The sequence below is a fragment of the Lolium perenne genome, chromosome 4 (genome assembly GCF_019359855.2).
Source record: "Lolium perenne isolate Kyuss_39 chromosome 4, Kyuss_2.0, whole genome shotgun sequence".
NCBI lineage: Eukaryota > Viridiplantae > Streptophyta > Magnoliopsida > Poales > Poaceae > Lolium > Lolium perenne.
In genome coordinates, this window is record NC_067247.2 from 366,180,388 (window position 1) to 366,202,903 (window position 22,516).

The 22,516-nt window shown below is 49.0% G+C and overlaps 1 protein-coding gene across 1 annotated transcript; it reads right to left on the reverse strand.

Moving 5' to 3' along the window:
* Positions 1 to 15,664: 15,664 nt before the first annotated feature.
* On the reverse strand, positions 15,665 to 20,745 carry LOC127296686 (ras-related protein RABC2a). Its single transcript, XM_051326874.2, has 6 exons — positions 20,508 to 20,745; positions 19,437 to 19,505; positions 19,011 to 19,076; positions 18,294 to 18,415; positions 18,066 to 18,194; positions 15,665 to 16,139 (listed from the first exon to the last, which is right to left on the reverse strand). The coding sequence occupies exons 1-6, from the start codon at positions 20,647 to 20,649 to the stop codon at positions 16,029 to 16,031; spliced, it is 639 nt and encodes a 212-aa protein (XP_051182834.1). The 5' UTR covers positions 20,650 to 20,745; the 3' UTR covers positions 15,665 to 16,028.
* Positions 20,746 to 22,516: the final 1,771 nt, after the last annotated feature.

Sequence of the window (22,516 nt, forward strand, 5' to 3'; positions counted from 1 at the left end):
GAGCTGCGGCTGGCTGAGACCCCTCCGAGCGACGGCCCGCAAAGCACTTCTGGTCACACGTCCGATGCTGGGTGCAAGGGCGTGCCACCTGACCTATACCTGGCCAGGAAGGTGATGGAGATGCCTCGCTTAATTTCCTGCATGGCATACACGTAAACATTAAATACGAGCCTCGATCGGCTCTCAGGTTATCCTGTGAATCGGCTCAAAGAGCCGATCCACCCATGATTCGTACGGGGTGCACGAATATATGGTGGTCCTGCTTGATCAAGATAAAGCTAATGAGATCTACGACGATTTAGGGTTTTCACCGCATAATCGGATCATCCTACTCCAGGTTGGGCCTCGCGGCCACGCACGGTGCTCGTAAGCCGATCCTAAACAAGGCCTAAAAACCAACACGAAGTTGATCCCCGGAACATCCTGTTTAGGACTTGCGAACGCCACCCTACGTGCCGCTGGATCCTCCCCCCCTTTGTAAGGCCTAACTATTGCAGATATTAAACTAATCCTTGTAGAACAAGGAGCAATCGTAACGGATCAGATCTACTAAATAATGATCAAGCGGGGTGCCGCCCCCACACCTGAGATAGGTGTGAGGGCGGCTAGACATGCAAGGGTTGCACTACGTAAGCATGTTATACGAAGAACAATGCTAACCCTAACACATCTATGATAACTACGTTGCTCGCCATCAACAAGGCTTCAGTACGAGCAACGCATGAACAACGTGGAGCTTGTGCTGCCTAGATCGCAAGATGCGATCTAGGCAGCATGTCGCTTACTGGATAGAAACCCTCGAGACGAAGGAGTTGGCGATGCGCCGAGATTAGTTTGTTTGGGTGAACGTTGTGTTGTTGTTTATTCCATAAACCCTAGATACATATTTATAGTCCAAGGGACTTTCTAACGAGGGAATAATCCCACCGTGCACGAGACAAACTCTAACTTTTAATCTACGATACAATCTACTATAATTAAAGATACACGGGCAATCTAGCCCAAACTCTTCGTGCAAGGCCGTTTCAGAGATCCTCCACATGTAATCTTTCAAGCCCATCTCCTTTACGGCCCACTTCCTGATTTGGCCAAAATCTGGTGATAACAACACCGTAGAGCCGGGAACAACCTAGGGCTGCGGCTGGCCGAGGTCCCTCCGAGCGACGGCCCGCAAAGCCTTCTGGTCACACGTCCGATGCTGATTGCAAGGGCGTGCCACCTGACCTATACCTGGTCAGGAAGGTGATGGAGATGCCTCGCTTAGTTTCCTGCATGGCATACACGTAAACGTTAAATACGAGCCTCGATCGGCTCTCAGGTTATCCTGTGAATCGGCTCAAGGAGCCGATCCACCCATGATTCGTACGGGGTGCACGAATATATGGTGGTCCTGCTTGATCAAGATAAAGCTAATTAGATCTACGACGATTTAGGGTTTTCACCGCATAATCGGAACATCCTACTCAGGATTGGGCCTCGCGGCCACGCACGGTGATCATAAGTCGATCCTAGACAAGGCCTAAAAACCAACACGAGGTTGATCCCCGGAACATCCTGTCTAGGACTAACGAACGACACCCTACGTGCCGCTGGATCCTCCAGCCCCTTGTAAGGCCTAACTATTGCAGATATTAAACTAATCCTTGATGAACAAGGAGCAATCGTAACGGATCAGATCTACTAAATAACGATCAAGCGGGGTGCCGCCCCCACACCTGAGATAGGTGTGAGGGCGGCTAGATGCGCAAGGGTTGCACTACGATAGCATGTCTATGCGAAGAACTATGCTAACCCTAACACATCTATGATAACTACGTTGCTCGCCATCAACAAGGCTTCAGTACGAGCAACGCATGAACAACGTGGAGCTTGTGCTGCCTAGATCGCGAGATGCGATCTAGGCAGCATGTTGCTTACCGATAGAAACCCTCGAGATGAAGGAGTTGGCGATGCGCCGAGATTGATTTGGTTGGTTGAACGTTGGTTGTTGTTTATTCCATAAACCCTAGATACATATTTATAGTCCAGGGGACTTTCTAATTTAGGCGTGCACCTAACCGTGCACGGGTAAAACTCTAACTAACCGACACGTATCCTAATATGTTACAGATACACGGGCAATTTGCCCAACTTGGTACATAAGGCCGATTCACGTATTTCTTCCATGTATAAATTCTTCAACTTCATCTTGATCGCGGCCCACCTCTGACTCGGTCAAATTCTGGTGATAACACATGCCCCCCTGGTTTTGGAATTGGTAATTCCAAAATCACTCTGCTTTTCTTCGTCGGGTCATGTCGTGGCAGAACCGTCGCAGTATCCGTCATCATGATGCCTTGCCTTCTCAACTTCTCCGCGTGACCTGGCAGTTAATTTTTTCTTTTAGGCACCACTTCCTCGGAAACTGCTGTGACATTGAATTTCCACTATATCCTCTTTTATTTAACCGCTCCGCACAGTTTATTTCCGTATCTTCTTCGCACTAGCACTCCAAAAGCCCTCCTGTGCCACCATGTCTTCTTCCTCCTCTGCTTCATCGGATCTCTCCATCCCGTCCTCTTCCTCTCGCGAGCCGACGCCGGAGCCGAACCCGGCGGAGGTCCACGCAGCCAACATCCGCCGCGCCATTGAGGCCGGGGAGGAGTCTAGCCATGACTTCTCCATCTGGTCGGAGGACGACAAGTCCCTGACCGACGGGGAGAGCGACCTCCGCTTCCTCGCCAGCGGAGAAACGGAGGAGGAGAGCGACGACGACCGCTTTTCCTGCGACTTCACCTCTCCCGAAGAGGTGGAGGAGGAAGAAGAGGAGGAGGAGGAGGACGACACCTCCTCCGACGAGCCGCCGGCCAAGCGGTTCTGCCCCTGGCCGGGGAACCTCAGCGACTTCGACAGCGACGACGACGACGCTGACGAAGAGGACGAGGATAATGAAGGCCCGGTCGGCGGCCATTGGAGCGACGACGAGCCCGCCGGGAGCAGCGCCGACAGTAGCGACGACGGCGACGACGAGGGCAGCGACGGCCCGTAGATAGGACCTCTAGTATAGGACCAGTAGTAGTAGATGGGGCAATGTATCCCCTAGTACTTCCTTTTGGGAGCAATCAGCTCTTTATGTAAGAAATCTATCAATGAAGAACTTTTCCCCAATTTGATCTTGCCGATTTTCTTTGAGTTTAATTTAGCCGATTTCCTCTTCTACTGTCCTTGCCGATTTGTCCCCTTTGCTAATGCGTAATGAGCCGATAGCAATGCATCAGTCCTTTAAAAATTCACCCTTCCATTCTTCAACCGATGATCTTGAAATTTGGTGGATAATATAGAACCTTCAGGGAGGTCTTTGAATTCTTCCAACCAAACCTAATGGTCTTCTTTAACACTCATCATCTGTGAAGAAGGTTGCGACGAAAGACCAGCCGATGGTACCCCAATCGGCTCATGAACAGAGCGTCTACCAGACCTGCTGCCCCCCGAGCCTTACTCGAGGCGAGAATGTCAGAGAGGATGCGCCAAAGCCGATCACCTTTTTCCTTTAGAAAGCCGATATATCCCTTCTGTCAACACGGCTAAACTAGTATCAAAGGTTGGAAATCCTTGATAGCTGAACTAGACTTGGTGGAGATCCCCTTGGTGGAAATCCTCGCATAATTCTAAAGTCGATGCCCTTGCATCGGCTGTCTGTTATGAATTTTTTTTTTTGCTGGCCGATTTCTCTCTAATCGGCCCCTAATGTTTCATTGTACACATGTTTGCTGCACATGTCCATCTGACTATATGCCCCCCGAGCCGAATCTGCCAGGTGACTGCAGATATCGGCTTTTATGGTTGGCTAGGGCACTGCACTTGCACGTCGGTTCCGCAAGGATTCGTGCTGACCCTCATCTGACGACGTGGCCGCTGCCCAGTAGATCGATGCTGCACATAAGCGGAACATGTGGTGAAGATAATTTTGGCCGATTGCTGGAATCGGCCTCCATATCGACTGAAGCGCTGGCTGAAGGTTCCGTAATGCTCCTTCATAAATTTTTGGGGCCGATCACACGGATCAGCCTCGCCATGTCTGCTCATTGCTTTGCTTCAGCTACGCGGTCGGGCTGGTGGATAAAACCAGTCCAACCTCTGACTTGATGCGCCTGCTATCGTCCACCTTGAGTGCGTCGTAGAATCGTGGAGCACTAAGCTCCGTCGGAAGGACGAGCACCATGTTTGTACCAGCCGATGTTTCATCATCGGCTTTCCTTTGCTTGGGGCGCCACTCCATTTTCCGTGGACAACCCTCTTCATCCAGGGTTTGCTGAACTTTCGCAGCCAGATCAGGTCGTGCCTTCCTTAGCGCATGCAAGTATAACCTTTCGGCTTCCTCCAGACCGCGCAAACGCTGAACCCTGCGCTTTTGTGAACGGCTGAGTCCATCAGGGCACCACCTTGGCCGGTGGTACCTGTCTTCTTCTTCTTGTCCCTCGTCTTCTGAATCCTCGAGATCCGCCCACCGAGGGGACTCAGCGCGTTTGCTTTGTGGCGGGAGAGGCCCTAAGCGCCTGAACACGGACACGTTGGCTGCCTCCTTCTTCTTTTGGTTGCATTCTGGGCAATTGCCGATTGTAGGCAATCGGCTCATTCCTGAATCCCAGCAGTGTCTGAAGAAGGGGCAGTCCCAGTGCCTGTCGTTGTCATCTTGCTCCCTTGATTCTTCTTTGGCACGGCGCTCGTGCTCCTCCTCATTGTGATCGTGCCGACGATGTCTTCTGGCTTCTCTAGCCAGACGATCTCTTTCATCATCATCGCTGGATCGTCGGCGTCGGTCATACTGACTCACATACTTGTTGAGGAGGTGATCAGAGAGGGGTCGCTGATATCTTATGTTCTTCACTTCTCCCTCTGTGACGTAGCGCTTGCCATCATGATGGAGCCGATCGCGTGGAGCGGCTTCCTCTGTGTCCTTGCTACGAGAGCAGCTGCCCTCGTCTCCATCTTTGCCAGAGTGGTGCCCAGGTCCTACCATGTTGATGCTGAACGAGGATCCTGGCTAGCAACCTTCAGGGTAAGTGCATTCTACCATGTTAACGGCGGGGAAGGGCTGGGTGTCGACCTTCATGGCGTACTGGTTGAAAATCAGTCGTCCCTTCTCTATCGCCGCTTGGATGTGCTGACGCCACACCCTGCAGTCGTTGGTGGCATGGGAGAGCGAGTTATGCCATTTGCAGTATGGCTTTCCGTTCAGCTCTTGCACCGTGGGGAATTTGAGACCTTCAGGAATCGTCAACTGCTTCTCCTTGAGCAGGAGGTCGAAGATTTGCTCAGTCTTGGTCACGTCAAAATCAAATCCCCTGGGCGGGCCTGGTGGCTTTACCCATTTGCAGGACACGGGGGTTCCTCCCCGAGCCCATTCAGCCACTGCTACCTCTTGGTCTCCCGCAGGAACTTCGTCTTCTTCTGCATTGACGAGGACTACTGCACGCTTGAATTTGTCCTGGTACAGGTCCGGGTGGCGCTGTTCATATGCCGATAGTTTCTGGACCATGTGCGCCAGTGAAGGATAGTCTGCTTGGGAGGCCATGTCCTTGAGCGGTGTTGCGAGGCCTGCTACTGCCAACTCGACTGCTTCCTTTTCAGTTAAACGAACCGAATAACCTCGGTTCCTAAGATTCCTGAAGCGCTGGATGTATTCTGTCACCGTTTCCCCGCGCTTCTGACGCAATTGTGCTAGATCGGCAATGCCGGACTCGGAAGCCTCTGAATGGTACTGCGTATGGAACTGCTCTTCCAACTGCTTCCAAGTCCGGATGGAGTCTGGTGGCAACGAGGTGTACCATCCGAAAGCCGATCCCGTGAGGGACTGTGAAAAGAGCCTCACGCGTAGTTGATCCGACACTGCAGCCGGTCCTAGTTGTGCCAAATATCGGCCCACGTGCTCGATGGGGCTGGCACCATCCGATCCACTGAATTTGGAGAAATCAGGGAGCCGATATTTGGGTGGTAGCGGGATCATCTCGTAGTCGTCGGGATACGGCTTGGAATAGCCGATTGCCCTCCTTTTCGGCACCATGCCGAACTGGTCTCTCAGTATGGTACTGATCTGATCCGCCGTGCTGGCTGCAGGAGTTGAACTCTGAAGATTCGCCGGGGTGGCGTACTTAGCCAACCATGCTTGCTTTTCCAGCTCTAAGCCAACTGTAGGAGCTGAGCTCTGGAGATTCGTCGGGGTGGCATACCTAGTTAGCCACGTCTGCTTCTCAAGCTCTGTCGCTGACGTACCTCCTGTCTTCCCAAGAGTCCCTGATGCTGTGGCCTGGTTTGTGAGTGCCCAGTTACCACCATCTGGCACATACGTGCACGTGTACCCGTGAGGGATCTCCTTCGGCGCCTCAGGCAAGAACTGGTAGTCACCAGGGTCACCACCGATCTTGTAGACGACGAACGCCGGTGAAGCCGGCGCTTCTGGTGCTGCCAACGCATATGGCAGCGGTGGACGGGACTGGAGTGGCAACTCTCCTTGACGCGTCCCGAGAGCTGGTCCTGACGGCGAGTACTGGTGCCTCATGATCTCCTAGATCACGCGAAGAGCGACACGCTCCAACGTGTTGACCAGGTTCTCAGAGTGGCGGTGTAGCGAGTGGGCCACCAGGTAGTTGATCTCCTGCCGCAGGGACCTGGTGCGTTCTTCCGATGGGGCAGAGAGGTCTACCCCATCTAGTGCGCCTTCCGGTGAGAACCCCTTCCACCTGACGCCATGTGAACGGGTTCTGTAGAAAGAGCCGATGAGGTCGGCCTCGAGGATGACCTTAATCTCGTCATACTTCTTCTTGAGCTCATCGGTCAGGTCCTCGTACGTGACTGGCGTGCCGTCCGCCATCTCAGATGTAGATGGCGATGTGGTCGATGTAGAAGCTTGTCCCACCGGGCGTGCCAGAATGTGTTGTCGTCAGAAACCCACCGGCGGGCAGCGACGGGCAACACCGTAGAGCCGGGAACAACCTAGGGCTGCGGCTGGCCGAGGTCCCTCCGAGCGACGGCCCGCAAAGCCTTCTGGTCACACGTCCGATGCTGATTGCAAGGGCGTGCCACCTGACCTATACCTGGTCAGGAAAGTGATGGAGATGCCTCGCTTAGTTTCCTGCATGGCATACACGTAAACGTTAAATACGAGCCTCGATCGGCTCTCAGGTTATCCTGTGAATCGGCTCAAGGAGCCGATCCACCCATGATTCGTACGGGGTGCACGAATATATGGTGGTCCTGCTTGATCAAGATAAAGCTAATTAGATCTACGACGATTTAGGGTTTTCACCGCATAATCGGAACATCCTACTCAGGATTGGGCCTCGCGGCCACGCACGGTGATCATAAGTCGATCCTAGACAAGGCCTAAAAACCAACACGAGGTTGATCCCCGGAACATCCTGTCTAGGACTAACGAACGACACCCTACGTGCCGCTGGATCCTCCAGCCCCTTGTAAGGCCTAACTATTGCAGATATTAAACTAATCCTTGATGAACAAGGAGCAATCGTAACGGATCAGATCTACTAAATAACGATCAAGCGGGGTGCCGCCCCCACACCTGAGATAGGTGTGAGGGCGGCTAGATGCGCAAGGGTTGCACTACGATAGCATGTCTACGCGAAGAACTATGCTAACCCTAACACATCTATGATAACTACGTTGCTCGCCATCAACAAGGCTTCAGTACGAGCAACGCATGAACAACGTGGAGCTTGTGCTGCCTAGATCGCGAGATGCGATCTAGGCAGCATGTTGCTTACCGATAGAAACCCTCGAGATGAAGGAGTTGGCGATGCGCCGAGATTGATTTGGTTGGTTGAACGTTGGTTGTTGTTTATTCCATAAACCCTAGATACATATTTATAGTCCAGGGGACTTTCTAATTTAGGCGTGCACCTAACCGTGCACGGGTAAAACTCTAACTAACCGACACGTATCCTAATATGTTACAGATACACGGGCAATTCGCCCAACTTGGTACATAAGGCCGATTCACGTATTTCTTCCATGTATAAATTCTTCAACTTCATCTTGATCGCGGCCCACCTCTGACTCGGTCAAATTCTGGTGATAACAATACCATGTAGGAAACTAAGCGAGACATCTCCATCACCTTCCTGGCCATGTATAGGTCAGGTGGCACGCCCTTGCAATCAGCATCGGACGTGTGACCAGAAGGCTTTGCGTGCCGTCGCTCGGAGGGACCTCGGCCAGCCGCAGCCCTAGGTTGTTCCCGGCTCTACGGTGTTGCCCGTCGCTGCCCGTCGGTGGGTTTCGGACGTCAACACATGTCTACATAAAATGTTCTCAGTTGCAACTCGTGATGACACGAACCATATGCTCGAGGAGTTTGCTGAGAATTAGCAAAACTTAAAAAAAAACTTAGTAGAAGTGGAAGCTCAATTGTAAGTCTTTTTATCACTAAAATTTATAAAGCTCAATTTCAGGCTGCTTCGTTTCATGCCGAATATACCACCTCGAGAGGTGTGGAGCTTAGACTCATGGGGATGTTTAAAAAAAATCAAAAACAACATTTTGAAGATTAAAATAAAAAATCTAAAATAAAATAAAATGTAGTTAACACTGTACTCTATCAATATGCAAAATCTAAGCTCAAAATATTTTTATTCAGGGATAAACAATGAAAAATTATGACATCTAAACTAGTGAACAGTGCACTCAAAATTACTATTTTTTGTGTAGCCCCGTATAACAGAAATCGTCTTAAGATTTTGCAAGTTTGTAAAGTGCAACATTGTTTATATATTTTTTAAAATAGATTTTTTTAGAAAACTTTAAAATGTTGTTTTCAATTTTGAAATTTTTTATGGAGCCCCTTTTTTCTTCTATATCTCGCCTTATGTTGTCTTCTGGCCCGCACAATCTGTCCTAACCACGGGTCCACGTGCTTATATTACAGGTCGAAAAAGGAGCAGTAATGGTCGTTGTTAGTCTAGACAAATGGAGAGACTGTGATGTGTCACATGTGGCTAGGTAATTAGGTAATCAGTTTGTCTTTTGCGCTATATGCGGCATCGAGCAACTGAGGCCGAGCTGCATTCTGAACGCAACTTGGCGCGCACTCCGGGTGCCAGAACATGCAAAACATTAGCGCTACTGCCTACTACCAACCAGTAGTTAAGTAAATCGGATTCAGCTTATACTAATCTGTTTGCATCACTTTTTGGCCTGCGACAATGACTGGGTGCTAGCAATTAGTTCAGGATTTAGCCTGCTAGCTAGGTGTCCACTCGGTGGGCTGTGCTCCGGTGTCCCCCTGGCGAACGACGTTCACGTGGTAAACGTGCGTTTGGTTCGTGACCAGAAAATATGGATGATTCCATCCTAAAAGCCGAATATTTTTGAGAAAGGCTGGACCATATGATCCGTGAATTTCATGACTGATCTCAATAGCCGTCTGAGAATCCATGGCCGTCGACGCAACTCCAACACCTGCCACCGTCGTATGTGTGGCTCCCCAGCTCAGCGGCGGCCACCATGTCACGGCGAGCGGTGGGCTTGCTTTTCCGCGTGGCTCCCCAGCTCGACATCGGCGGCCTCCAGGGCATGGTAAGCGGCGGGCTTGATTTTCAACGTGGCTCCCTAGCTCGGCAGCGGCGGCCTTCATGGCGTGGCGAGCAACGAGCTTGCTACGTCTGCGCCACACCCAGTCGAAGAAACGGCCTCGCTAAGTATGTGCGAGTAGTGACCTTGCTAGGCACGGGTAGGCGGCCGCCCGCTAGGTCCGGCCTCCACCACAAAGGGAAAAGGACCCGTTAATTACATATTAACCTGTGTGTTAATGGCATATTTATATTTTTCTATTAATCGTTAATTAAACATATTTTATCCCATCTCATCCCCTACATGTTTGCCCATGAACCAAAACACATGTTAAGTCAACCCACGAAGGGGTATCAACAGATCCTAGCCGTTTAAATAGAACAAAGCTTAGAGGGGGACACCGGAGCAATAGCCTCGGTCTGAACTGGTATTTTGCTAATTCGCTCGTCGGAATCTTCCGGAGAATAATCCTCTTGTCAGCGACATGTTATCCTCCTCCTAAACCATTTTAAAACCAGAGTCGACTCTCTAATCTTTGGATATGGCTTCAAGAGTTTGGACCACGCCAATCAATCATCAGACCTGTAGCTTAGCATTATCTTCTCTGCTTATTTAACCGATCGGCTGATTACGACAACAGAGTTGTCTTTGGTGCGAGCTAATCGATCGAGTTCTAATTAAGAGCAAATTAATTATCCCGGAGCCATACAGGCAGTTCAGTTCAGCCTTCCTAATCACTCGAGCATACACTAACTATCTTGGCTGTACGTAGGCGGTTAGCTGAACTAGGTTTAGGCTGGACCCCGACCAGGCGGTAGCCGTCGAGAAGTTACAGATCAGGAGTTCAGGACTCAGGAGCCAGGAGGTATGACGCTGGATCAGCACGGCGACGAGGCGTCACCGCGTCAGCGAGGAGGATGGGAGGCCGTCGCTGTTGCCGTATTGAATCTCTCTCGATGTCGCGAGCGATCGCGTGACGCGGGACCGAGATTATCCTGTCCGGAGTGCGGGCGTACGTCTTCTTCCGCACTCTCGATCGGTTCACCGGCCGTAGGAAAGAAAGACAGAAAGAGATAGGAACCGAATCGAAGGCGATGGCCGGCCGTTTCTTCATCTTTAGTCGCCGTTCCCGCGAAGTTCACAATGATGATGATGCACATGTTCCTTTTAATGAGTTGGTTACGTTTTTACTGCTGCACGCTGAAACATCCAAATGTAGATAAATCTGTACGTACTGGTCAATGACGGATGGGGTATTAGTCAATGATATCATGAGCCCTAGTCCAAATTTCTCCATAATAAAAAAACTAATTTACTTTGTTCATTGGTTTTTATTTAATGTCAAAAGTATTAAAAGCATTTATCATGATATATTATTTCTCTTGCAAATCATATTATTGTAGTTGACAACTACATCGGTTCCGTTTCAGTCATCATCCTCTTAGTGGTTTGATAAACCTTGAGCCACTCACTAAGGAAAAAAACGCCACTGCTACCGAACTCCGCGCTAGGAGGTTCAACAGTCCTCACAGCTTAATTCAACAACACCATGACATCGAGGAGGTGTACCATCGCCCCACTAGAGGGAGCCACCACACCATTGTGATCAACACCACTGAGTAGGAGAAGCAACTACCATGCCTCTTGGATAGGAGGACGGTTCGCAACATCCGGGCTCGTCATCACCGCCGAGGAGTCATCATTGCCGTAGATCGTCTTTCCTTTTGTAGATTTGAATGAGCAGCAAACAAACGAGGGGACAATATCGTCTAGTTAAGGATTTGAAGCCCGAAACTAGGTGTCAAAGGGCAATATCCCTTATTGTCTTTGTGGGGGCCACACCCTTGACTTGTGGAGGGTTGCTGCCCTTTAAGCTTCGTTGGTTGTTGCAGATCATCACCCCTTGGTCTCATGGGGCAGAGTTGTTCGAGGAAGCAGGGCCTTTTTGAATTGTATGAACGATAGGAATGGAGCCGTGAAGGAGAACGTGAACCCAAAAGCCGATCATCGACTCGATTCTCAGAACATGCGGTTCCTCGAAACCATGAGAGGCGAGAGCATGTTCCTCCGTACCTTGACCATCGACCCTTAGTACCTCAAAACCATGTCTCGACCATCATTCTGGAGCAAGGAGGAAAGAGACTAGGCACGAGAAACCTAGGCAGGGTGAGAAGGAACTTAAACTTAAAAGTCAAGCGAAGAGGGCGAGAATTAGCACGACGACTCCCACCAAGTACCACCGGAAGGAACTAGGGTATATTTGGTGCTGACCAAAGGCAACCATTTTAAAGAAAAATATCATGAGCAAAATTTGGGCTCTTTCTTGGATGTTTGCCAATATCTTGACATGCCCATGCTCTCTAGCCGGTTCTAGTTCATTTTTGTTGCCAACATTGGTCAAAATATGGGAAATCAAAAACAATAGCCAAATATTGGTTAAATTTCATCTTGTGTTTAAACCAGACACATGTCTAACCTTCAAATGGGGATGCTAATAAATTCATTGTTCGGTCGTACCTTCCGTTAGTGTGTCCAACTAGTGTATGCTAAAGAGCCACATGGCCAGTGAAGTTCCGATGGCGACACTCCTTCCGTTACTATTTACGTGACGATCTTGTTTTATGCGTTTTAACTTTCATCATTAAATTAATCAATAATCCATTAGAAGAGTCACAACTGTCTATCATTAGGAATACAAATACAATGGCAGATCCTTTTTAGAGCATAACACATGCTTTGCAGGTTAAATCTAATGGTCAAACTTGAACCTTGAACCCATGTGTATAGGGACGAAGGCAATACACATCCCGGAAACCACAAATGTAGTCCGAACTACATGTAGCTCTTTTTCTTAAAAAAATGTTGTATTCCATCAACATGAAAATTCTGAAATCAAAATAGCTTATATTCGGGCTATGCAGAGATGACAAAATCTGACACCTATAGGTGTATCTAGTGCAAAAATTTAAAACCTTAAAATCAGTCAGATTTTGTTTTATTGTGTGCATCCCAAAATATAAGGTGTCCCCGGTAAAAATTTCACACATTGGTAGAACACGACAATGTCTACTGGCAGAATTGTTTTTCAAAAAAAATGAATCTTTGAATGGCATTTTTGAATTTTGAAGAAAAACGAGCTACATATAGCTCGGGCAAAGAAAGAAAATCCACTCCCATGCACAACCAGCATATTTGCATCGTACCAGTAGTAAGTAGTAGTTAAGCTAAAAAAAAATATAGTAAATAGTAGTTCACATTTAATTTTGAATTAAGCTCCTGAAACGCTCATATCTCGCAAAGTCTGTGGCTTAACCTGACGCAGTAGCAGACTTGAACGCAATAATATGTCTGCTTGCCTACAAGTGTCCAAATCTAAACTAAAAAAAGGGTTTGAGAAACAAAAAGGACACTCTATCCATTCATGAATTAATCCTAACTGAGCTGTGAATTTGGTCCATTTCTCCTAGTAGCACCATAAAAATTGGACGAAAACGTTTTTGAGGATTATAGGCACCGCTGGCCGGATCAGCCAGTGTCGGCAGTGGAGCCCGCCCGCGCCGTGTGTATATACGGAGTATGCATGTGTATCTGTATGTATGTATGCGGTCGGGGGAAACCTGGACAAAACCAGCATGGCCGTGGCCCAACCGCTGCGGTCCGTCCTCATGGCCCACTTCCCTGAATAGATCAATCAGCGTGGCCCGCCTGAACAAAAATGCCCTAATAATTTTGCTGCCTACGCCTCAGGAGTCAGGAGGACCCATGAGATGAGAATCCAATGGTTGATGGCTGGAGCTGCTCCCACGGTTCTGTTTTTGGCCATTAGACTAGACATGGATCCTCCCAAACCTTTCTTTTCTTGTGCTTCCATGGGAATGTATGATAGAGCCTGCTAGGCCAGTCTTGGCATTTCCTTCTTGGCTGAATATAGATGCTTGTTTCTCATCTTGCATGTTTGCAAATGGAAACTTGGCTAGAGGTGGAGGTGGGAGTGATCGAGGAAGGAAGATCGCACCCACCAATCCACCATGTATATATCTTGGGACTACAGTGTGCTTGTGTACATTGTTGATGCCTTTTGTGCGAGTCCTGAAAGATAATTAATCCACCAAAGCCAGAGATACAGGATCGTCCTTTGCTGCGCCCTTCCGGGCAGAAAAGCATGTTAGCGGTCGCTGCACCTGAGAGCATCACGTACGTCTTCACGTGCCTTCCCCTGCCCATATGCATCATCAGTGTTGTCCCTTGGGTGCTCCGGTCACAAGAACCAACAGCACACAGGACGTGAGGTACGCGCACACGATGCAGTTACTTATCACGTGAGCGTCGTCTCACGTCTTAGAACAAAATCTGACTGGCTAGCCACAGTACACGACCGAGTATAAATCCCTACACCAGGAAAATAATCATCTAGTACTGAAAAGGGGGAATAAGGGCATCTCCAACCGGGCGACCCATCCCGCGCCCGCGCGTCCGGATGGGTCACAATGGACAAAACCCGCCAAATGCGTGATCCATCCCTAAAACGGATGCCCGCGGCGTCGGATCGACGCAAAACCCGGCCCAAATCTTGGCCGGGTTTGCGTGGTCATGACGCGAAAGGCTGGTCGCTCGCGTCCGCCCTTGTCCGCCTCGGCCCGCGTGTCATAGGCATAAATAATATTTGTCATTAAAAAGAACTCATTACATTTTTTTAGTACTACTTCTATCCTAAATACGTACGGGGCCGGCGGCCTCGCCGGCGACTCCTCGCCGGCTCGCCGTCGGGGCGTGGATTTCACTCGACGCGGGCGGCTTTGTACGCGTGAGGATTCCACTCCGGCCACTACGGGCCGGGTGGCGCGTCGCGTCGGCGCGGCGGCGGCGCGGGCTGGGCAGCTTGGAAGGAGGCCGTCATCCTCCTCCTTTCCGTCCGCGCACCTCGGGCGCGCTCGCGCTCCGCCTCTGCGGCGGAATCATCCGCTTCCCGCATAGCTCCACCTCTGCAGAGCGGCGCGTTCCACGGCGGCGCCTCAACGCGGACGAGGCGGGGGCCCGGGCCTCGTGGATCTCCTGCCGCCGGCGCATGCGCTCTTGCCGGCCGCGCTCCGCCGACTCGGCATCCTCCCGGGCGCGCCGCTCGGGGACGGCATCTGGATGAGGTGACGGGCTGCTCGCATAGCGAGCGGCTCGTTCTTCCGGCGAGGAGGTCGCCAAGCGGCGGCGGCCGGCCCGCGGATGCCCTCGTGCTCCTTCGTCACGCGCGTGAGGTCGAGGAGTCGCCTCGATGGCGGCGTTGATGTTCGCCGGCGCGAGGTCCTCCTCGTTGACGGGCTCCTCCGCGGCGGCCGCCCTCCTCCGCGGCCTCGTACCGGCCCGTCCGCGGTCTCGTGCCGCCTCCGCGGCCGCCTCCACCATCTCCGCGTCACCGGCCTTCTTTGCCGCCGCCTCGGCGGCGACGCGGAGCGCCTCGTCGTCGGCGACCCACCGGAGTCCGCGCGCTCCTCCTCCACCGTCCGCGGGAACTCGGCCCGGCGGCGAGGGAGAGCTTGGCCCATGTATCCTGCAGGGGTGCGCGGCATGGCGACGGAGAAGGTGGAGTGGCCGCCGGAGAAGGTGGAGTGGGAGAGGAAGGTCTCGCGGTCGTGTGGAGACCGCCGCCGTCTTTTATAGCCGGCGGTCTGGCGGGAAACTAGGGCGCGAGCGCGCGCCAATGTCGTTTTCGCGCGCGCGGGAACCTTGCCGCGCGCGGGATCTTTCCCGCGCGTTCCACCGCCCACCATGGCTGTCCCGTCGAGGCCTGCCATGGCGCAGCGCCGCACAAGGAAGACGAACCACGTGGCGTCTCTTTGGGTCGCCGCGTTGGGCGCAGCGCGCGACCCAAACGGACACGCGGACGCGGGGCGCTGTCCGCGTGTCCTGGCGGCGACCCAAACGGCCCAAAACGGACGGCCCAGCGCGTCCGTTTGGGTCGCCCGGTTGGAGATGCCCTAATGTATCCACTATCCATGCATGTGATTGATCAGTGGTCAGATCAGGCTAGTGTCTAGTGTTACAGCAAGAAATGATGATATAACGGTGTAACAAGCAATTTCATACAAGACCACAGTGACCCCAAACAAAACCAAAGGTAACACTGTATATCAAAAACCAAAAAAGAAAACAGAATTATGTACCAGCAGAACACATCCCATGCATACCAGTGCCAAGGTGATCAGCTCGCTGAGTCACTGACCTCCTTACAGTCAGCAAACCGTGTCACCAGACCAAGTTGGTCAGGAAAACCATTGTCTCCCTTTGTACAGATCGATTCCCACCCTTCACACCAAAACCTCAAGTTGCTGTTATTTCTTCTTTAACTCACACGCTGGCTGCTGCACCGGTGAGCACTTAGTTACAACTCATTTACATCAGAACACAAGAACAAGCTATGTCTAGGCGTCATCGATCACGAGATCTAGTCGGTTGCATACAATGAACTGGATCTACTGGCAGCATCCTCCGCCCAGTTTTGCGTTGTTCTCCTGCTTCTGTTTCAGCGAGTTCCTCTTAACAACTGAAGAGCCTTCCTCCGAGAGACTTGGAACCTCAAGAATCTGCAATAGCTCAGCACGGTAAGGTATTTATACACGATGATCACAATGATGGAATACAACTGTAGGCATTAAGGAAACATGTTTTCTACACTTCAATCAAACAATATTGTCTGGAACACTATTTTTGTTGTGCCACACTGAAGTATTCAGATACTAGCAAGGCTTACATATAGCTCAAAAAATATAGCTGGATGAATTTGCTAATACAATGGTGTTGTCCATGGAAAGGGGCTCGCCAAAGATAGATATATTGCATATACATATCTATGTTAAGATATAACTGCAGAAATCAGTTAAAAAATACTCCACTATCCATAACAAAGGACAGAAGCTATGCATGTTCAATGATGTCCAAATACCAAATCTGTGAGTAAACAAAATCTGCGAGTAATTATAGTGCATCAAGACGATCATCTGACAAAATAGACTGGCAAATTGCTTCGAGCATGTTCTTTTGTTAGTACAGTACGGATATGCTGCCTAGAACAGAAAAAATCCACTGCTGATTGCCTATACAGAGCACGTTCAGTTATCCGTGTTGTCTGCGAGCCAAGGGTTTCAAAATGAAATACAATGGAGAAATCCTATGTCATTGACTCGATAAATGAACCTATCATGAGGAAAAAAATAGAACAGCTACCAACTTCTCAGTGAAATGACGAAAGACCATACAGCATGACAATGGAATAAATAACACGTGGAAGTGTAAGCAATATTAGGAACAGAAAAGGGTTAAACGTACAGGATATCTTTAAAATTATAAGCACGTGACAATATATTTGCATGCTCAGGGGGATATTAAGTTAACCTTGCATGGCATATCTAGATAAAACTCAACATACCCGACTTTGGCTGGTAGTTTCATGCAGACATCGGCCATAAAAAATCTGGCAGATGTGCGAAAGCTGCCTTGCACCAGTTCACAAACAATAGACTTATGCGTGTATGTAAAGAACTTTTACAGCTCACAGACAAGACATCACAGGCTTGCTTAACAGCACATTAAAACTAAGCAGAAGAAATTCATGTAAAAAAAGGAAGACTGTTTAACAATATTCCAAAAAATCTGACAAGTTCAGGTTTGGCAGATAACAGGCCTGAAGACCATCTTGCCCTTCCCTCACCAAAAAAGGAAAAAAAATATGCTGCTAAATGGCGGCATGGAAGAGAAAGCAAACACTTAGTGACCTATAAAACAAGTTTTGAGGCCTGAAGACCATCTTGCCCTTCCCTCACCAAAAAAGGAATAAAAAAATGCTGCTAAATGGCGGCATGGAAAGAGAAAGCAAACACTTAGTGGCCTATAAAACAAGTTTTGAGGCTGAAGAATATCCAGAACTGCTTTCATGCTGTCTATCATAAACATGAATCTAGTAAATCGGTAATACAAGTTTTCAGGCGTAAAGGGGCAAGTCCACAAGTTCAGGACTCGAGCGATATGCCAGTTAGGGAACCTAGAGTACCCTTCAATACTTAAACATGAACAAACTGAAAGACGACAGCACAATAAGCATTGATCACTGCATCGGTCACATACAAAAAATTAAGGAGACATTTCTGAAAGCCAATTAAGACTCACCACACAGGGATGGTACAGCAATAGGAACATATGCAGTTACATCGTTTCAAAAAAGGGTAGTACTACTTCTAGCTGTGCTTTGCAATAAGGTGGGATAAGTAAAATACATGCATTTGATGAAGGAATGTTCAATGCCGGAAGACTGCTTTCTGAAGAACAGAGTCATAATCTAAAGTGGTTACAAACTAGTCAGCTATATATTTGTTGAACTACTAACTTAAGGATGCTGCATGGAATGACCCATAACTATAAGAGTCCATTTTTTTGGATTTCATGGAATATATTGTTCTACTGTCAAAAGTAAAGAGGATAATGTTGTGTTGCTTAGTATCTTTCTATGGGTGTACCTTTAGTGCAAGCTCTTCAAAACATTTCTCCACATTTTCTCTTGTTTTGGCACTGCTCTCAAGAAATAGGCATCCACATTCCTGTGCAAAGGCAAGCCCTTCTTCCCTTGTTACCAATCGTTCCTCATCCTGCAAGGTAGAACGAACCATAATATTCAGGATACTGTAGTGTCACTTCATCTGGTTAGACTAAATAACCATTTGAATTTAAGAGAAATAAAGTATTACCTTGTCCACTTTGTTTCCAACAAGCATTTTGATGCACTCTTTGTTTGTTGAGTGCAATTCGATTTCCTTGGCCCATACATCAGCCAAATTTGTGAAACTTTGTCTCTTTGTGACATCATAAACTAACAGAAGAAGACAGCACAAAGTTAAACTTCTGCAAGTTAAGCTGCAACATTTGCCGCATGATAAAAGAAATAAAGTAAGCCTGCAACAGTTCTTTCTATATATTTTGTTCCAGAAACTCATTACAAGATGCATTTAAGCATCACTAATCTCAACACAAGCGATACAAAATCATTAGGTGGTACGATATAGTAGTGAGGTGACACTAAGTACAGTGACAAATTCAAGAAGATAACATGGCAACGTTTATTACATACCCATTGAAACCACATCCAAGAGTCTGTATACGAATGGAATGATTACAACTTGGCAGGAAGGAAACACCTATACAAAAGCTAGCCTGGAGAAGTCACTATATTGTTCATAAATCACTATTTGAGTACACTATCTTGCTTGATTTACACGAATATGGAAAAGATCCGTTTGTAAGAAATTGCGAGCTAAAATTTAAATGTATCAAAAGAAAAGTAAATAATTAATAGTACATTAACAGTGAGATCGGCATGAAAACATATTTGCAAGGCAGGTACAAAAAAATGGTAAGAGCTTCAAATTGTTGGCATGTAATCATATATCAGAAAAAATCAATATTACCTAGAATAATTCCATGAGCACCTCTGTAGTAAGAACTAGTGATTGTCCTAAACCTCTCCTGGCCAGCTGCAAACAATGGAAAATTAAGCTGCCAGACACTTGGATGTAAGAACGCCATTAGATGAGACTGACTGCAGAATAACACGATACCACTGACCAGTATTGTACTGGAAGTCACTAATATTTATGAGAGAGATGCAGTGTTTTTCTTTGTACAATGTCGAATACAGTGATTGTGCCCAGGGAAAAAAAAATAGCCCAAACAGACCTATTGCTAGGCACGAAAATAAATCGGCAAATGACAAGTAGGCTTGTAATTTTGGAGTTACTATTGAAAGTCTGAAGGTACCGAGACATAGATCAAGCACTGTTGAGAAAGCATGTGAACACCAAATTCATAAACAATAAGGCAAAAAAAGAACTTGCCGGTGTCCCATATTGTGAGCTTCAGTTTCTTGTCACCGACAGTGAGAAACTTGATTTTGAAATCCACTCCTGGAAATTGTTTGCGAATTGAAGTTAAATTCCGACAAGTAAATAACAGGGAGAAGAATACAGCATAACGCGCTTGTATATGCAGCAAACTACCATGGGTCAGTAGCCGAATAATTTGATGGGTAAAATTTCAGGATATCACGTCAGACTGGTACAGTGATGCTGCTAGCAGTTAGAAGATATTTTATCGGCCTGAAAACTTAGGTGATGGAGTGTACAATCTAGTCCGTTGCACAGTGGACACGGAACATTTGGTACCACCATCAATAATCCCAGCTGAACTTTGATCCTAAAAATGACATCACACACGCGCTTCGAGCTGATGGGTGTCGACGAATACAGTAGATCATGAACAGCGTTCAGGATTGGTGTGCTTCCCTTCATCTATTGCTGGGCACGTCGGAGTTAGGCGTACCTTATGCATCAACTTTGATCGGTTTTAACTTTTAACTGAGACAGTTGTAGTGTTTTCATTTAATTACAATAAAAAGATCACGAGGCAGTTGATGAGGGTGCCTGCTGAAACAGCGTAGGTGAAGCGATCTCTGCTGCTACGAGAAGAGGTTGGGCATGGCAGCACCAGGGACGCGGAACCAATTAATGTGCAGGCAGTTACGGACGGTTCCTGATCGAAACAGCACAAGTAGTGAAACGTCCGCGCGCGCGCGCTTGAAGGAATCGATATCGCGCGCGGCGTTGGGTGATGGCTCCAGGCTCCAACACCTTGGGTGTCGGCGCCATGGTGCGGAGGGTAGGCGGGCGCGAGCACGTCGCAACGGGATCAGGCAAACAGCGGACACGCACGTACGGGGTGGGTACGATTGCGATTGCGATTAGGCTACCCGCGCGCCGACAGGCAGAGGCAGGAATCGGTGCTAGAGACAAACGAAACAGCATTTATTGGTGGTGTTTTGGCTAATCGGGGCGGGCATAGCGGGGCGGGGGGGATCCAGGCAGGGAGAGGCGGGCTGGAGGCAGGAGGAGGGATGGAGGGTGGCGTACCTATGGTAGGGGAGATGTCGTCGTCGGCGGGCGCGGCGGAGACGAAGCTGACGAGGAGGCTGCTCTTGCCGACGGCGGAGTCCCCGATGAGGAGGACCTTGAAGGAGCAGTCGTAGCTGCTGGTCCCCGGCGAGGAGCCCATGGCGTAGCGAATCGCGGGCGGGGCGGAAGGAAGGGGGAATGCGGGCGGGTTGGTGGAGTGGAGATTGTGCTGGAGAAGAGAAGAGAGAAGGGGAGGAGGCGAGGAGGGAATAAAGCGAGCGACGGGAGGGAGTCAGTGGGAAGGGAGGAAGTCGATGGAAAGCCAAAGCGGAACGGAACGGTGGAGGAGTGGACTGGAAATGGACCGCTCTTTCTTTCGGCTGCGGTTGACGACTCGACGTGCGTGCGTGCGTGGGCAGCTGCAGATACAGATACAGGTGGCGTCGCCTGGGAGATGGGCGCCGCACCGCGCTGTCTCGTCAGTCGTCGTGTTGCTTTGGCGGCGGGCGGTCACCCAGGCCCAGATGCAGTCTGCAGACGAGACGAAACGAAACGGAGAAGCGCCACGCCACGGTGCGCTTCGAATTCGATCATGTACGTGTTTGCTGCCCAGATATCCATCCATCGGTGATCGGTGTGGACGTGGGGTGCAGCGCTGTCTCGCCCGCCCGCCCGACCGCCCAAGCGATCCCATCGTCCCGCGCGCACCGCGATGCTGCGTTGCTCGTGGGGGAGGCGCGCGGTGGTCACCGGCCGGCCCGCGCACTGCCTGCCACATCATCATCCAAACGTGTTTTTTTTTTTAAACACACTACAACGCAGACGCTCACAAACACGCACGTACAAACACCCCTATGAAGTATGAACGCACGCACACCCTACCTTAAGATATGCTCGATCCTCCAAACGTGCTGAATCGGTCGATGGGCGTCTCAAGATAGGACCAAGTCGGCTGTCTTTGAAATCTTATCAAAGAGCAGCAAGCGGCGCCTAGGCAATTCGATCTTGATCTTCCACAGCTAGTTGCAATGGCCTGCTGCTACATCTGGAGGGAGGCAGGTCGATCGAGATGAAAAAGTTCAAAAGCCGGGGAGAACTTCACAGTCAATTTTATTTAGCCTTGGCCTTGGAACTATTTCAGAGCGCTCAAGAAAAACAAAACAACACATTGGCATGGATGGGGGAAACCGAGGGAAGGGTATATAACAAGCTGGATGTTGATGTTGCATTCTCCCAATCGATCCCCATTCTCGGGTGATTCAGGTGCGGTAATCAGGGATGATCAGGGTGTATTTCTAACTTGCTTGGGGATACCGAACATCTATTGGAGACACGGCTGAAGCTATAGCACTACGTGACGGTTTAATCTTAGCCGGCCAAATTGGATGTACCAAACTGGAAATTATCGGTGTGTACTATTAAGGCATGTACAACGCGGTGACGTCAGTCTTCTTTTAGCTTAGCCATGTAAACAAATTTACTTAGTTGATAAATAAGAAAAAAAAAAAGATGCTTTCCCTTAGCTAAGAGATCATCTCTTAGAAAATAGAGAAAATAAGAGAAAGCTATTTTATGCATTGTATGATATGTCTTCCCTTAGCATTTATCATTATAACTACTAGGGACGATAATAAGAAATAATGCATTGTATGACTTATCTCTACGGCTTTGTCTAGATGATGTTGAAGACATACCTTCTACACCATTGTACATGCCCTTAGGAGATGATGTAAGCAACTTTATTAATCAATAAATTGCCTCGATGGATTTTCAAAAATAAAAGTGGCTCTAAGCTGTGCAAAGAGCACGTAGCAGGCATGATTGTCATGCATAGTTTACCTGAAAAGAACGTCCTAATTAACACTGCCTTTGGGGTCACGGCCTGACAGCACTGAAGACGATAATGATGTTCTGCATCTCAGGAACAGGCCGAAGCTGCGTTGGTTCGTAAAGCTAGCACGAAACCCCGTGGTATGATATGATCGTTCCATCTTTAGAATCGTTTATTAAACTTCTCATTAGCATAT

Excerpts from the sequence above, each read along its gene's own strand:
- LOC127296686 (XM_051326874.2), bottom strand. The coding sequence starts at position 20,649 with ATGGGCTCCTCGCCGGGGACCAGCAGCTACGACTGCTCCTTCAAGGTC. Across the intron at positions 19,077-19,436 it reads GCTCACAATATGGGACACCG|CTGGCCAGGAGAGGTTTAGG; the intron begins GCAAGTTCTTTT and ends CATTGTTTGCAG. Across the intron at positions 18,416-19,010 it reads TGCTCATGGAATTATTCTAG|TTTATGATGTCACAAAGAGA; the intron begins GTAATATTGATT and ends TTCTTCTGTTAG.